The sequence below is a fragment of the Trichechus manatus genome, unplaced genomic scaffold (assembly GCF_000243295.1).
Source record: "Trichechus manatus latirostris isolate Lorelei unplaced genomic scaffold, TriManLat1.0 scaffold00010, whole genome shotgun sequence".
Classification (NCBI taxonomy): Eukaryota; Metazoa; Chordata; class Mammalia; order Sirenia; family Trichechidae; genus Trichechus; species Trichechus manatus.
In genome coordinates, this window is record NW_004443946.1 from 11,465,131 (window position 1) to 11,483,094 (window position 17,964).

A 17,964-nucleotide genomic window follows, 5' to 3' on the forward strand; every position below is an offset into this window, starting at 1 on the left:
CTTCTCCGGACACTGTTTGGTCTTTTTTCCTAGGGAAATTTACAAGAGAAAATTTACCAGGATGAACAACTCTCACTACTGGAGTTGATGTCAGGACCGCAACTAATATTTAACATCTCCCTTCTTTATTAAACAAAAACAACCAAACCAGTTGTCTATTCCAACTCACGGTGACCCCATATGTGTCAAAGGAGGACTGTGCTCCATAGGGTTTTCAATGGCTGATTTTTCCCAAGTAGATCACTGAGTCTTTCCTTCCAACATACCTCTGAGTGGACTAGAACCTCCTACCTTCCAGTAAGTAGCTGAGCTCTTAACCACTTGCACCCAGGTACTCTGTATTAAAACCAAACCCACCACCGTTGAGTCGATTCTGACTTACAGAGACCCTGTAGGACAGAGAAGAACTGCCACATAGGATTTCCAAGACTGAAATCTTTATAGAAGCCAACTGCCACATCTTTCTTCCAAGGAACGGCTGGTGGGTTTGAATCACCGACCTTTCGATTAGCAGCTGAGTGCTTTAACCACAGCTCCACCAGGGCTTCTTGGATTCTCTATTACCCACTCTAAATTATCCTCACCCTTGGCTACAACCTTTTATGGTCTAGGTGGCTTTCCTGCTGGTGTGACCCAGACCCTCACTACTGTGAGATCTGAACCCCTGTTCACAATGTTTTCCTCAGGGCCACGATGTTGTCCATGTTCAAATACCATCAGGAATATATTAAGAAATACCCCAGTGGCTCACATGGATTCCAAACCTATTATTCCCTGCCTCATTGCGTAACAGCCATCTTACCTCCTGAAAACATGTGGTTATTTGAAATGTAGTCTAAAAGCATCCACCATGTGTCTATCAGTTTGTTGTACTGTGGTAGCTTGCGTGTTTCTGTGATGCTGGAAACTAGGCCACTGGTATTTCAAATGCCAGCAGGGTCAATCATGGTGGACAGGTTTCAGTGCAGCTTCCAGACTAAGACAGACTAGGAAGAAAGATCTGATGGTCTGTTTCGGCAAAAATAGGCCAATGAAAACCTTATAATTAGCAATTATTAAGGAAGAACGAAAAAGCATAGATGTCTTTAAATTATGGTGTTGGCGAACAATGTTGACTATACCATGGACTGCCAGAAGAACACAAACATGTCTGCCTTGGAAGAAGTACAGCCAGAGTGTTCCCTGGAAGCGAGTATGGTGAGACATTGTCTTACGTACTTTGGACATGTTATGAGGAGGGACTAGTCCCTGGAGAAGGACATCATGCTTGGTAAGGTAGAGTGTCAACCAAAAAGAGGAAGACCCTTGACTAGATAGATTGACACAGTGGCTGCAACAATTAGCTCAGACATAGCAAGGATTGTGGTGATGGTGTAGGACTGGGCAGTATTTTGTTCCTTTGTACACAGGGTTGCTATGGGTCGGAACTGACTCGATGGCACCTAACAACAACAGCAGCAACAACAGTCCAAAAGCGTAACTAGGTTCTTACATTTGGGGAAGTTAGCAAGTTAGCAACTTAAGTGTCTTTAGTCTTTGACCTCTTTCTCTGTGTGTCTCCCAGAATGAATATTGATGTTTCAATGTATGCTAAACAGACTGACATTTGCTTTCAAACCACGTCCTCTACATCTTTTCAGCATAGCATTAACAACTAGAATGCCAACATATTATTTCAGAAATAATGGGAAGTTGTCACCTTTGGAGACTATCCACTCCCCTTTTACCATGTTAACTATGCTATTTTAGGATAAAGTCAGTCAGAATAACTCTTTTCTCCAAGGGAGTAACTCAATTTTTAATAGGTCCAGAAGGGAACTTCATTTCTTGTAGACTCCATACCTGTTTCCCCATAATTAGGGCGGATATTTTTTCAGCCAGGATGCATTTGAACAATACATTGGAAGGTACAGAGTCAGCGTCTGTGTCCATGCCATACTGGTGGTTAAAGAGTTTGACTATCACATCTGCAGTTTGATTATTTAAAGGTAAGTTGTAGGTACACAAAGTTGATTAGCTATTTTGGCACCAAAGACAAAGAGCAAATCTAGAAGTGATTTAGAATTTATTTGACAATATTGCTTCAAGTTCACCTCTGCTATTGACTTGAATGGTTGGTACACAAGAGTATTTGATTTCTTTTTTTGGATTGGCTGTTACAGTATCCACTTCATGCTAATGCAGACACTCAATAATTGCTAGTTACTTTCAAAACCCCACTCTCTAAAAAAGAATAAAGTCTTAGGAGACTAAAACCCCTAAATTACAAACCTAATTCTTTTTTTTTAATGTAAGAAATGTGCATTATTCCTCAGTTGCTCTGACATGTTCTATCCACATATCGTATATTATGAAATAAATTATTTAACACTAAATTAAGTAAACATTGATAGCATTAAAGTTACTTTTATTCTAAGTTCCTTTTTCAGTGAGTTGAGGAGACAAAGGGAAAAGCTAGTTTTAACATCATACATTGAAAGAGATGTAATTGTAACAAATTATTTATGTGTGCATCTAGTCTACATTTCCAGTTGAAATATTTCAAATAAAATCTATGGTCGTTTAGAAATGTTATTACCAATATTTTAAGATATTGCACCATCCAATAAGAAGTATTCACTGCTTCAGTTTTTAAAAAGTGATATTAAAATAATGCTATGATTATATGTGTTCTTGATTAGACAAAGAGCTACATAGGTAATAATTTTCTGCCTTATAATAGTAAAGAGTTTTAGCCAAAGTTTAATCTTCCTTTTTAGTAAAGTTAGAAAGCTAAAGTTGAACCTGTGTGACAACTCTTGGATAAAATGTATAAATGAGGCATAAGGAAATTTCATTTTATCATAATTATCAAACTTCTACTTTCTCTACTTCCCCAAAAGAACCTCTGTCCTGTTCTGTATATTCAGCTTAATTTATATTATGGATTTCACATGATACATTTGCCTTAGCTTTGCATAGCACTATGATACATTACTTTCTTATATTATAATGGGAGCCAAACTGTAATCAATAAACATTTTAAAGCATCTAAGGAGCATGCAAGTTTAGTGCACTAGGATATGCTGCTTTTAAAAAATGGTTGAAGTGGGTCCTTCTTTGAAAATTGTCCTTGATAATGGAGCCTCCTTGTGGGGAATTAGTAGTATTTCAGGCTTTAAATCACAGATGAAATGCTGTTAATTTTTTCCCGTCTTCACAATGGGAGCACATGTGGTAGAGCTATCAAGAAAATAAGTACTTTCCTGTGGACCCCTGACCTCCAGAAATCAGCAGAAGCTTAATAACCACCAGGAAGTGGTGAGCTACACGCTGCCTCTTCTTTAGTTTGTCCGTAGTCTTTCTAGCCAAAGGTAAAGCAGTATTTTAAGAAAATTTTTCAGTCAAGTTCATTGTTAGGTTCTTTGGAGAAAGAACAATACATTGAGTGATAATTGTTTATGTTTAAATTGGCCCCTGTAATGGGACCTTTGGGCATATTAATTTAGGCAGATGCATGTTTTGCCTTAAGCTAGTAGAGTTATTTCTCAGCTTTTGAAAAGAGAGCATATTCCTGTTAAATAAAGCAGCCTCGATGGCACACAACAACATTCCACAAAACTCAATGCTTTGGGAAAGAGATGCTAGCCATCCAGTTGAGCAAGCTTGACTTTGTGGATGAACAGGATGACAAATGTTAGAATCTGGTGACTTGTGCTTTCTTAACCAATGACACTGGGAGATTCAACTCAAGGAAGAACAATCAGGACCTAGGGAGTGAGGATAGGATAGGATTACCCTCTACTGTTTCGTTCATATGTATAGAGGATAAAACAAGATATTGTATGTAAAAACTATCTGAATCTGGGGGTGGGTAATATAATAGTATTAGATACTACTGGCTTACAGATTAAGACTTTTCTCCAGTTTTTTTTTTTTTTTTTAACTAGTTAAATATACAACTGAGAAGTGTTCCTACAGTCAATAACTCAGGCCTCACTCTCAGGCTATTCACTGGGCAGAAAGGCAATACCTACAGCCTATAGGCCTGAAAAAGCTCTGGGCTCACTGTATCCAATAAATAGATAAATGATTTTACTCTTTCCAAGGCCAGGTGGAAGGAGTTTCTTCTTCCTTTTTCAGTGTTGTTGTTGTTGTTAGGTGCTGTCGAGTTGGTTCCAACTCATAGCGATCCTATGTGCAACAGAACAAAACACTGCCCGGTCCTGCACCATCCGCACAATCATTGCTATGTTTGAGCCCACTGTTGCAGCCACTGTGTCGGTCCATCTCACTGAAGGTCTTCCTCTTTTTTGCTGAACCTCTACTTTACTAAGCATGATATCCCTCTTCAGGGACTGGTCCCTCCTGAAAACATGTCCAAAGTACGTGAGATGAAGTCTCGCCATCTCTCACTTCCAAGGAGCACTCTGGCTGTATTTCTTCCAAGACAGGTTTATTTGTTTTTCTGGTAGTCCATGGTGTATTCAATATTCTTTGCCAGCACTGTAATTCAAAGGCATCAATTCTTCTTCAGTAGACTCTCAGAATTCTTTTGTCCCTTACTTTTATCATTCATTTTTTAAAGTAATACATGCTTATTATGAAAAATACAGAGGAGAAAATTATTGACGACTAAAGAGTATCTATAATTATATTATTTGGTAAAAATATTATTTGGTAATAATATTGTTAGTGGTATATAGCCTTCCAGATTTGTTTCAATGCAAATTTATTTTATTAAAATGAGATCATTGTAAATGTACTATTCTATAACAGACTTTTCCTTTAATAAAATATCATAGTTATAATTTCAAATCAATAAATACAAATTTTCATAATAAAAATAAGCACTTATTGACCATTTACTTTGTGCAGGCACCATGCTAAGTGCTTTAAATCATTATATAAATTATTTCTTCTTTCTGCCTGGGGCCATTTTTCAGACCTTGAAACATAAATGTGGAGACCAAGTATAGAATGGTGGTCTTGCTGAGCTGAGAAGGTAGATATGAGTGTTCAAGGCAGCTGAAGTGGCTGGAATTTGTTGGCTAGGATACCAGAGAGAACGGAGCTACATGTTGAGGGAGATGGAAGTCTATATGGGGGTTCCCATTAGATCCTTGGTATAGGTTGGCCTGCACGTGTGTAGAACTAGACACCATAAGGCCTAGGAGAGAGTGGCTACTGTAGGAGTGAGAGATGACCAGAGCTACCTAAAATTGCACTGGACTGTATGATGTTGGAGTTCTAGCCCAATCAGAGTGGAGCAATCTCACTGAGCACCTCAAACGTTCATTTAAGACCACAGAAAAACTACACCTTGGGAGTAAAAACCATACCCTTAACTAAAGCCACATCCTAGGACTAAGGACAAAACCAAAATTGACTGGCTCAAACAAGAAATAAAACCAAGCCTGAAAGGATACAGTGGACTTCCTAGTAATTTAAGTACCTGGCAGGACAAAATTAAACACTTTTAAAATAAGACAAAAAAAATCCAGATTTTCTACAGTGTATCATCCACAATATCAAGCATATAAGCAAATATAACTAGATAGGGGAAAAAAAAAAACCCAGAAAATATGACACATAATTAAGGGAGGGGGAGGCAATAAATAGAACAGACCCTAATATAACCCAAATGTTGGAAATAGCAGACAAGAACTTTAAGGACTTAAAGGAAAAGATGGACATAGTGAGTGAACAGATGGGAAATCTCAGCAGAGAACTAGAAACTATTTTTTACCACATATTGTTTTGCTTGTTCTAGAATTTAATATAAGTGGAATGACATAGTATGTACTCTTTTGTGCCCAAATTTTCCTCTTGCGAAAATGTCTGTAGCATTCACCTATGTTGTGTGCTTATCAGTAGTTCCTTTTTATTGCAGATAAACAAAATGAAGTAGTTAGATGCTTATACCCAAATGTAAAATCCCAGTGATTTCAATAGCTACAAGTGCAGATTGATACAAAGTGTTTTCTTCACAATCTAATACCTCAAGAGGTGTACCAAATTGTGATGTGGCTTTCCAAATTGAGAATGCAGCTTGATAAATTTTTAACAAAACATAATGATTTTTCAATTTACAAAGCAGTTGCATTTCTAGAAACTTCAGTGTATGCTAAAGCCTTGTTGAAAATACTGTGTTTCTACACAAATTGGAGTGAAATTATGGATTTACATAATTACTCAAGGATTTTTCCACTATTTCAATGTCTGGTGGGACCTTTGAAAGTTGTATGGCATGTGGGTCAATGACATTGGTCAGTAGTCTCTCATGCTTTGCAGGACATCTAGCACTCCTAGCCACCATTCACTAAACGCCCGTGACATTGCAGCAACCTAAAATACTCCCATAAATTTCCAAAATGTCCCTAAGAGAGAAGTAACATCCTTATTCATAAAAGCTATTCTATGTCTTTTCGTCATAGCTTTAACAACCAACAATTTTATCTTTTTTCTTTTTTAAAATGTTGAAAAGATGCCATTCTCTGCTTTCTTCTCAGCTACTCTTCTTGGCAGAACCACTGGATTATCAGTGGCGCCTGACAGACTAACACAGAGAATTTAGGAATAGATATTGTCCTGAATACATGTGAAAGACCACCTTTTGTGATGGATGCTAAAGGGGGCTGCTCATGGGGAACCCAGAACTAGGTCATCTAGTCTTTTGAAATACATGAGAGGAGCGTGACCTACATAATGACTAGGAGAGGGATAGATACAGCAAGAATCCCGAAGGGTTAGCCGTTTTTCTTTTCCCTGTAGTTATTCTGGGAGAGAAAAGGGGAAAAATGCAGTCTATTGTTTCTGACTGAGCAAAGGAGATAGCTAAGAATCACTGTTAGGTAAACTGGGATGGACATATTGAAACAACTGGTTTAAGCTGAGACGTGAAGTATAAATAGAGTCAAGCAGGTGAATAGGTCAGCCAGGATCTGACCACAGCCCCTGTGTTCTTACCTACTACGGGTATGCTGCCTCCCAAAGAGCAATGGAAGGTCACCGAAGGCTTTAATTATGGGAATAACATGATTAGCATCTGCTGTGTATATAAAGATTTGGAGTGGAGAAGTAAAGAAGCCAAGACACCAGGTGGATCACTGCAGTAGTGTTTAAAAATATAGACCGTGACATCAGACTGAGTTCAAACTCCACCTCTACCACTCGCTGGCTGTGCAACCTTGAGTAGGTGAACTGACTCTTCTGTGTCTCATTTCCCTTACCTACCAAATAGCATGGATATTATTACCTCCTTCACAGAGTTGTTGGGGAGAAAAAGCTACTAGTACATGAAAAACACTTAGAATTATGTTTAGCAGATGGTAGGCTCTCAATAAATGCTAGCTATTATGCAGCAGTACAGACTACAGATAATGGTTGCTGGAACTAAAATAATGGTACTAGAAAAGGGGATAAATGAATAGATTTGAGAAATATATGGAGGTGGAGCCAAAAGGACTTGATGAAAGAGAAATAAAAATGTCAAAAAAAAAAAAAAAAACTCTTACGTTTATCTCATGAGCAAATGTGCGGGTAGTAGCAATATTTATTAAGACATAGAAGCCTACAGAAGGAGCAGATTTGGGAAGACAGAGAATAAGTTCACTTTGGGACATGATTAGTTGGAGGTACCTGTAAGACAAGCAAGTAGAGATGGGGTTTAGAAGAGAAACCTGAGCTAGAGATATGTATTTGAAGGTATTCAGATAGTAACTGGAACATGAGACTAGATGAGATTACTGAGGGAGAGAGTGTAGACTGAGAAGGTAAGAGGGTCTAAGACCAAGCCCCAAGAGATTCCATCATTTAAAAATATATAACGGCAAAATATTCAGTTGCTAAAAAAGAATAAGGCAGTGCTATATATGTTCATATGGAAAAACCTCTCGATATATTGTTAAGTTCAAAACAGTTAAGATGCAAAATTGTATGTGCAGTATCTGCCACATATGTAAAAAAAGAATATCTATATATGTTTATGCTTGAATATGCAGGTCTTTGGAAGGATATACACAAAACTATTCACAGTGTTTGCTTCTAGGGAAGGAAATGGAGTGGCTGGGAAACAAGGGTCAGAGGAACGTTTATTTTCCACTGTGTATCCTTTTGTACCTTTTACATTTTGTTTCACATGTATATATAGCCTATTTAAAAATAATTTTAAAAATATAAAGTTCTCAAAGAGTGGTAGAGGAACTAGCAAAAGAGGCTAAGAAGCGGATGTCAGAGGGGTAAGAGGAAAATCAGAAGAGAGAAATGTTATAAATACCAAGAGGGAAGTAGTGCCAGCCATGTTTTTATGCTGAGAGGTCAAGCAAGGTGGTTGAGAAGTAGCCATTGAGTTTAGATCACTGGTGACCAATTCTGTGGAGTGGTGAGTGTATGACCAGATAGAAGTGGGACGAGAAAGAAATGTGAGCTGAAATAGAGACAGGAAGTGTGGTAGAACAGTATTTTCAAATATTATTGGAGGGATTCCCCACTCCCCATCCCCCTCCCATAGTTCCTTGTACACCCAGGACTTTTCTAAACTGGGACTTTCTAGATAGAGGGATCTTTACCTGGTTTATAGTTTAAGTTTATAAGTCCTGTGGGGAACAAGGAGACTTTAACAAAGCTAATGAGTCTGAGAGAACATATGATGCTTTAAAAGTCAAGGTGACCATTCCACAGTCCAGGTAAAGATGGCTTCAGTTTGGAGGAGAGAAGCATAGAAAATTGAGGGTTTTTTTAACTGCAGGTAGATTCCTGAGAATTGTCCTTATGTTCTATCTCCCTCTGTCTGCCCTTGGGGTTGGCCTGGTGGTGAAATGGGGAGGGGGAAGTTTCCTGACCCACTAATAGGTTTGTTGTGACTAAAAGCAGAAAGGACCCCTGTCTTATTTTCCATGTAGAGAACAGGAAGGCAACAGCAAGATCTCAGAATAGAAATTGTTGAACGGTTTGACTAGACTAGTGTTTTTCAAAAGACATTTTTACTACAACCTACAGGAAGGAATCCATTTTACATTGAGACCTAATACACATTGTCATATGTACAGCCATCCCTCGGTATCTGTAGGGATTAGTTCCAGGACCTCCGTGGATACCAAAATCCATGGATGCTCACATCCCTTATATAAAATGGCATAGTATTTGCACATGACCTACGCATTTCCTCCTGTATACTTTAAATCATCTCTAGATTACTTATAATTCCTAATACAGTGTAAATACTATGTAAACGGTTGTTTTATCACAATTGACTGGCTCTGGAAGGTAGCCTTTCTCTTCTATGAGTTTCTTGAGCTCTTCTGGGAATGCTGATGCTGCCTAGGCATCAGCTGATGTGGATTAGCCCCTGATCTTGAAGTCATTGTGGCAGTAGCACTTTACAGAGTTAGCCAGCCATCCCTTACTAGCCTTAAACTCCTTCCTCTGGCTGTCTTCAACCTTCTCACACTTAGCCTTTGAGGGCTGGCTTTGACCACTTCATTGCTTTTTAGGAGCCATTTTTTCACAGAAAAAACAACACAAATAGTGAATGAATGAGACGTGAGACGAACGGTGCTCAAACAATAAGGAGAGAGACTGAAGGTCTGTGAAATGGTGGGAGGCTACAGTAGGAGATGGGTATATAGCACTTCATTCGCGTGGATTCAGCATAGCGTTCAGCATGCAGCAAATTCAAGTTTTGTGTTTTAACTTTCTTTTTTTCCAAATATTTCGGTCTAAAGTTGGTTGAATCTGTGGGTGCAGAACCTGCAGATACGGAGGGCTGACTGTACTTGAAATAAAAAGTTTATGAAACTGTACTTATTCTTACTATGTGTATTACTTACCTATTGCTGTGTAACAAATTAGCCCCAAACTTAGCAGCTTAAAACAACAATTAATATCTTACAGTTTCTATGGGTCAGAAATTTGGACCCTGTCTGGGGACTATGCTTTCAGAGGACATCTAGGTCAATTGGCATAACAAAGCTTATTAAGAAAATGTTCTGTATCCTACTTTGGTGAGTGGCGTCTGGAGTCTTAAAAGCTTGCAAGCGGCCATCTAAGATGCATCAACTGGTCCCAACCACCTGGAGTAAAAGAGAATGCAGAACACCAAAGACACAAGGAAAGTAGTAGCCCAAGAGACAGAAAAGGCCACATAAACCAGAGACTTCATCAGCCTGAGACCAGAAGAACTAGATGGTGCCCAGCTACCACCAACGACTGTCCTGACAGGGAACACAACAGAGAGTCCCTGATGGAGCAAGAGAAAGGTGGGGCGCAGAACTCAAATTCTAGTAAAAAGATCAGACTTAATGATCTGACCAAGACTGGAGGAACTCCGGAAAGCACGGCCCCCGGAGTCTCTATCAGTCCAAGGCCAACTCTTCAAACAAAGATTGTACTGGATAGTGGGACATAAAATGATACTTGTGAAGAGTGTGCTTCTTAGCTCAAGTAGATACATGAGACTAAACGGGCAGCTTCTGTTTGGAGGTGAGATGAGAAGGCAGAGAGGGTTAGGAGCTGGTTGAATGGACATGGGGAATCAGGAGTGGAAAGGAGGAGTGGGCTGTCACAGTATAGGGACAGCAATAAGGGTCACATAACAATGTATGCATAAATTTTTGTATAAGAGACTAACTTGAAATGTAAACTTTCACTTAAACTACAACAATAAACAAATAAAAGCCAAAAGAAAAAAAAAAGAAATAAATTTGGACCCTGGCTCAGGATCTCTCATGGAGTTGCAGTCAAAATGTCAGCTATGGGTGTAGTCATCTGAAGGCTTGACTTGGGATGTTTCCAAGATGGCTCACTCACGTGGTTGTTGGCAGAAGGCTACAATTCATTGTTGACTACTGGCAAGAAGCCTCAGTTCTTCCCCATGTGGGCCTCTCTTTAAGGCTTCTTGAGCATCCTCACAACATGGCAGCTTATTTCCCCCAGAATGAGCAATCCAAAAGAGAGCAAGGAGAAAGCCACATACATTTTGGTCCTAATATTGAACACTACACATCTTCATTTCTGCTACATTCTATTCATTAAAAGTGAGTCATTTTAATTCTGATTTTTGAGGAGAGAGCAAATGCACCCTTCTAAAAGCATTTACTTTTCCAGCTTCTCTTTCATGTGGGGATAACCATGTGATATAGTTCTGGCCAATGAGATGTAATCAGAAATATCTGGGAAGAGCATCTCTTCATAAGGAAGCTAAATCTTGTTGGCAAAAGCCTTCTCCTCTTCATCCTCCTTGGAATAAGGAAGAAAAACTCATTCTGCAGCAACCCATGCAACAGCCCTCTTCAACATGCATGAAGTCTACAAGTCCAGGATAGAGGTGTGGAAAGGTGCATCTCTGATTATGTTTTTTCCTGGACTTCTTGAGAAACCACTACACAGTTTTCTGTTTGTTTTTTTTTTAAGTGAGTCACTAAGTACAGCCTACACTTAAGGGGAGGAGAATTAGGCTTTACTATTTGAAGGGAGGCATGTCAAAGAATTTGTGGGCATACTTTAAAACCACCAAACAACATATGGTGCAGTCTTATATTTTCTATTCTACCCTATACGATTTCATTTTATTTTAAATGTTGGTTACAACGATGAACTTCATGACCAATTGGTTGAGGGTCACAGTCCAAAAACAGAATCTAAAAACACTCTATTGGCAAAGTTGTAGGGAAACAAGCATACTTATAACATGCAAGTGGGAGTGAAAAATGGTAAAATGTATAAAGGTAATTTGGCTATCTCTATCAAAAGTATAGATGTATTTACCCTTTGAGTCATCACTCCTACCTATGGTAATCTACCCTATAGAAATACCTGCACACATACAAAAAGACTTATGTATAAGGCTATTCACTGCAGCATCATTTACTAATATTAAAAGATTTGAAATAACCTGTATGCATCAGAATGGGCTGGCTAAATTTTGGTATCTCCACACTGTGCAATACCACACCACTGTTAAAAAAAGAAAATATATATACAAGAAAGCTTTCAATGTACTATGTGGAAAAATCTCCAAGATACATCGTTAAACTAAAAAGCAAGGGGCAGAACAACGTGTAGTATGCTAACTTTTGTGTACAAGATGGAGAATGTCAAGAAAATATGCCTTTGCTTGTATCTGCATAAAGAAACTAGAAAACAATAAAAAATGGTTGCCTGAAAGAGGTGAGAACAGGGTGGATGGGGTCAGGTGTAGGCAAGAACTTGAGGTATTTTTTCCTGTATGTAGTATTCACAGTTAGCAGTTGCTTTTTTTTTTTTTCTCTCAGCACTTTGAATACGTCATCCGACTGCCTCCTGAACTCCATTGTTTCTGATGAGAAGTCAGCTGTTAATCTTATTGAAGTTTCCTTGTATGTGCAAATGTCATCTTCCAAGAGTGTAGGAATTTGGTTAAAAGTTTGAGTGGAATAAGTTTGAAGGGTCACTGAAGTACTTGAGAGAAAAAGAGTAAGCTGAGAAGTGGAAAGGTTCAGATTGCAGGCACAGTGGAGGGCTCAGGCAAGTCGGTGGACTCTCAATAAAGAGGCTTCTAACCGACCTGACTTTGAAACTTTTCTCCAGCTATGCTCAGCTGCCCTAGAGCAGGAATGGAGAAGATGGATGATTAAGGTCATCTAGGGTTGGAATTCATCCAGAGTGAAACTGCTCAGAATCTATTTGCATATTTTGAAAAGTACCCGTCTTACCTATATATTTACAATAAAGAATAAATAAAAACACACATCTTAAATTGCTGTTCTACAAATTAAACAAAGCTCTTCTTCTAAACTTTATGATATCTATTTTCCCATCACTTTAATCTAGATTCTTCCAGGTTTCCTGTTGCCTTTTACAAATTAGAGAGGCAGTACAGTGTAGCAGTTAAGAGAGGACTTCTGGCACCAATCTGCCAGGTATGAAGCCTATGTCTAGCACTTACTGTGCGACCTTAGCAAATCACTTGGCATCTCTGTGCCTCAATTTTCTTATCTGTAAAATGGAGGAGTGATAATCATAGTACTCACCTCATCAGGTTGGTCTGAGGATTAAATGGGCTAATGTATGTACTATACTGAGTATTACTTGTTACTGTTATTATTGCAATCTAAATGAATTAAATTGGGAGCAGAATGAGACACAAAGGGTTATTCTGGCCTTTACATATTACCTAATATTTAATTGAATACATACCAATATTTCATAGCTTCCATTTCCCCTTTCCCCACGTAGGCACTATAATCATGCACTCATAGTTAGCATGAGGAAAGGTCTAAGTCTTAGATTTGAGTCATTCTTTCTCCATCTTCTATTTAAGCCATTGATTTTTTTGTGTCTAAGTATTTACAACTGAACCAGGATTGTTTGCTGGCGTTTATTCTATATATATTTTGCTTCCAAATTCATCTCCTTTTTTTTGATAACCACTTCTGAAAATGCTGCACCTTTTCCTCTCCACAGCTGAAGAGTCCTGTTGTCGTTGTTAGGTGCCGTTGAGTCGGTTGCAACTCATAGCAACCCTATAGGACAGAGCAGAACTGCCCCATAGGGTTTTCAAGGAGTGGCTGGTGGATTTGAACTGCCAACCTTTTGGTTAGCAACTGAGCTCTTAACCACTGCACCACTAGGGCTCCTAAACAGTCCTAGGTGTGGCCAATTCTTATAAAACACAAGCTCCTCAATTAGTCTCTAAGCTCCCTTAAGGCAGGTACTGTGATTTGTCCCTTCTAGTAGAATTAGCACCTAAGAAGTTGCCCTACATAAAGTAGGAGACAAAAACATTGGTTGATGATGATGACGATGATAACAGTACCACTTCTCATCCTTGGTTTCCCTAACAACAGACCTTTGTGGGGACCCCAGAAAGTAGATGAGGGAACAAGGTTTGCAGCCAAACAGACTGTGGTTTAAATCCTAGTTTTTCCACTGGTTAGTTGTATAGCTTCAAACAAACAAACAAACACTATGAATTGTTTAGTAACTTATTGGTGGCTTTCTAACTTTCCCCTCCCAATCTTGCCAACCATGATTCTTAGAGCCACTAACAGAATGATCTCTTCTCCAAGCCACCCTTTCCTAAAACTTCCTACCACTGAAAAGTAGGGTGGAACTTTCTTTTCTGCCTTAAAGTCCTTCATGCCCTCACCTTGTCACTTCTAATCTCTAAGATTTTCCCTTCATTCACCAGGCATATTTATTGCATGCCATATTTACCTTTAATGGTCCCTGGGTGGCACAAATGGTATGCTCTTTACTAACCCTGGTGGTATAGTGGTTAACAGCTACAGGTGCTAACCAAAAGGCTGGCAGTTGGAATCCATCAGGTGCTCCTCAATCTATTGGAAACCCTGATGGCATAGTAGTTAAGAGCTACGACTGCTAACCAAAAGGCTGGCAGTTCTAATCCACCAGGCGCTCCTTGGAAACCCTCTGGGGCAGTTTTACTCTGCCCTATAGGGTTGCTATGAGTCGAAATGGACTCAACGGCAATGGGTACTAACCTAAAGACTGGTGTCTTGAACCCACCCAGCAGCACTGTGGAAGAAAGGCCTGGAGATCTGCTTCCATAAAGATTACAGCCAAGAAAACCCTGTGGAGCAGTTTTACTCTGAAATACATAGGATCGCCATGAGTTGTAATTGACTTGACGGCAATAGGTCACTGGGTCACTCATATTTACCTTTAACACACCTTCCTCCAATTCTTCTTCTCAGGCAATATCCTATTTTGCAGTGTGCTCACCCCCTTCCCCTAAGATCTCTAAGTCTTTCTGCCCTTTAGTCACAGTTGCTGAATTCCTATTCTGATATTTTTCAGAATTGGAAGACTTTATCATTTCTTCCTGAATACTAGCTGTGACATCCATTTTCTCATAATGCCACAAAATGCACTTACATTTTTGCCTTTAACAGGCAAATACTGTAGATACCTGTTAAATGTTAGTTCAGCTGTGTTAAGTCTGAATATGTTTCATAATAATAAGTGCCTAGAAGTGAGAGATTATCTCATCTAGTTTGTACTACATTGAATGTGGCAAAATATACACAGATAACCTACAAACTTGATTGTGATGATGCCTTGAGAAGGGGAAAAAATTAAAACATCTTTAGCTCTGACATGAATCATGTATTTCCATCTTTGATTACAAAAGAATGACATACACCCTGTCACACAAATAATTAAACACTATCAAACATCTTCAAATACTTTACAAGAAGAAAAAAATGCTGGCTATTTCACATTAAATTTTCAGATGATACCGGAAGTTGTTTCATATCTAAAGTACTGAGTCAGTTAAGGCTATGAAATGTTGAAAAAAATGGCGGGGCGGCGGGGTGGGGCAGGATGGAGGAAAGAGGAAGAATGAAAACATCTTTTAAATATCTAAGTAAATGATTCTGTGTACAGTCGCACTAATGTGAGAAATTTCATACACACAAGTCCTGAATTTGCTTCTGAATTATTTTAACAAGCATCTTTGTTTTGTGCATTTCTGAAAATACTATTTTCAGCTTGATTGAAATGCCTCTGTAACTTTATGCTTGTTTTTAATACCCTATTACATATTATCGTCTCATACCTATTCTCCCTTTCTAATAAAGACTGCATTATTATAGACAAGTCATGTCTATACAGCAATGATTCACTTTTCTTTAACAAACATACCCAAATTTCCAAATGTAGGAGAGTATGATCCTCCTGAAAACTCTATGCTTATTCCAAGAATGGGGCCACTACTGAAAATATTTTTAAAATTCCTTTTTGGAATTGTCTTCAAGTTATTTATAAGCCACATAGGGAGGCCAATCTTGCTACTTTATGGAGCTTTTATTTTTTTTATTAAAAAAAAAAAGTGGCATCACTCACCTTATTCAAAACTTGACTTCAAATTACATCTTTGGCTGCATCCAAAAATATTTGTCCATTATGAAACATTTTTTTTCTCAAACGTGAAGTATTCTAAGAATAGCATTCCAAAAATTATCAGAAATAAAAGTAACGAGTAAGAGTAAAGCTGCAAAGCTTTCCAAGGCAGATAATTTGGGGGTTAGGATGGGGGTGGGAGGACATTAATTTTGGAATACTTAAAAAAAAAAAGTCACATTTCTTTATGTTCATAATTCTATTTGTTCTTCAGAGAATGTTGAATAAATCATCTTTTCAAAACCTCAAAATTCTTTTAAATAGGTATGAATTTAAAATTTCCCATAAAGAATATGGTGGAGGGGAAAGTGCACCAAAGGGTTTAAGGATAAAATGTTTACTTCTCCTACCCTAAGCACCCAAAGACTATGTCAGAGGTGCAAGTTCTAGGAATCTGAAGTGTTAGTGGATGCTGGTGACTTAGAGTGACCTTCAAGTCGCTCTGAGGGTCTCCTTCATTCCTGAACCTGTGTTTGAACAAATGCTAGTCGCATTCAATGCTTTTTTGCTGTTGTTGCTTGTTTCACAGTGTAATTCCTATAATATGAGCTTTTCACTGATTGTGGATTTTATTTTTCTCATTTTTGGCACTTACAGTTCACAATGTTTGGTTGTGTGGTTTAAGATTGTTTTAATTTTTACATTCCTTTTGGCACTTTGGAAGAAGGGAACATTGTCTTTTATGGAGCCCTTTGGGGGAAGTGGTAAGCCTCCCCCCGTCTCTTTTAAATGTTTGGCTTTATGAAATCCCATGTTTTCCCCTGGAATCTTGTATCACCAGATGAAAGGGGTGGAAATTCGCTTCCACGAGCGTTGACTCACAATCCTTCTTAGAGGCTGGTATCTCCGGCTTCCGATTTAAGTTGTTTGGCCGCTGCTGTCACAGGCTCTGCTGGCCCCTCCCGGCAGAAAAGCACAATTGGATTTTTGCAGGCCCACATGGCTACGTCCCCTCCCGCACCACTGGCTCGGTTCGAAGAGGACATCCTGCTGCAGGGTCCCAGCCGGTTGGCATAGCGGTTTCGAAGGCGATTGCGGCTTCGGGCCCGCAAACCCGGGCGCTGGGTGGGCAGGAAAAGGTCTACATTCCTAGTTCTGTAGCCTTCTTCCCGGTTGCGCCCCAGGAGCATCGAAATGTTGGGGTTGCGGATGGCATAGATGACGGGGTTGATAGCCCCATTGGCCCAGGTCAGCCAGACAGCCACCACGTTGAGGAGCGAGGGAGCCTGCGCGGCCTGGGCCTGCCGGGCCGCAGCCAGCAGCACCAGGAAGCAGTAGGGCCCCCAGCAGCCCATGACGAAGACGATCATGATGAGCACAGTGGTGGCCGTGCGCACCTCGCTGAAGAAGCGCACCACGCGCGCGTAGGTGGTCACCGGCCGCACACGCATGTCCGACAGGCGCACGGTCTTACAGATGTGGTAGTGGCAGAAACACATGAGCAGGAAGGGCAGCAGGTAGCAGGCCACCACCAGCCCCACGCTGTAGGCCGCGCCGAGCTGCGCGGGGTCTGGGGAGGTCTGGTACAGGCAGCCGTGGAAGCTTTGCGCCGCCGGGGGCTCCAGGGGCGCCCTCAGCAGCTCCCAGGGCAAGGAGAAGCCCAGGGCCACCAGCCAGGCACCCGCCAGCAGCTGCAGCCCGCGGCGACGGCCGATCTTCTCTCGCGGCGGACGCACGATGGCGCAGTAGCGGTCCAGCGAGATGAGGGCTACGCTGAACGTGGAGACGATGCCGAAGCACGAGCTGAAGAAGCGGCTGGCAGCGCAGAAGCTGCGCCAGGGCCCCGTAGAGGCGGCAGTGGCGGCAGTGGGCGCCGAGCCTCCGGGCGGCGTAAAGAGATCCAGAAAGGCGGCGGGCAGGCAGAGCAGCGCCGTGAGCAGGTCCGACAGGGACAAGGACAGGATAAAGGCGTTGGTAACGGTGCGGAGCTGCCGGTGCTTCATGATCACCCCCATCACCGCGCAGTTGCCCAGGCTAGACAGCAGGAAGATGAGCAGTAGGACGAGCGCCTGGGCCGCCACCACAGCCCCGTGCGACAGTAGCTTCGCCGTCTCCGGGCCCAGCGGCGGCCTCCCCGCC

The 17,964-nt window shown here is 40.4% G+C and overlaps 1 protein-coding gene across 1 annotated transcript in view; it reads right to left on the minus strand.

Annotated features, from left to right (window-relative positions):
- Window positions 1–16,453: 16,453 nt before the first annotated feature.
- GPR135 (G protein-coupled receptor 135) overlaps window positions 16,454–17,964 on the minus strand; it is a 1,860-nt gene continuing 349 nt past the window's right edge. Inside the window, exon 2 of the mRNA XM_012560028.2 lies at window positions 16,454–17,958. Coding sequence (XP_012415482.1) covers window positions 16,716–17,958 — 1,243 coding nt within the window. The 3' untranslated portion in view covers window positions 16,454–16,715. The remainder of the gene's footprint in view (window positions 17,959–17,964) is intronic.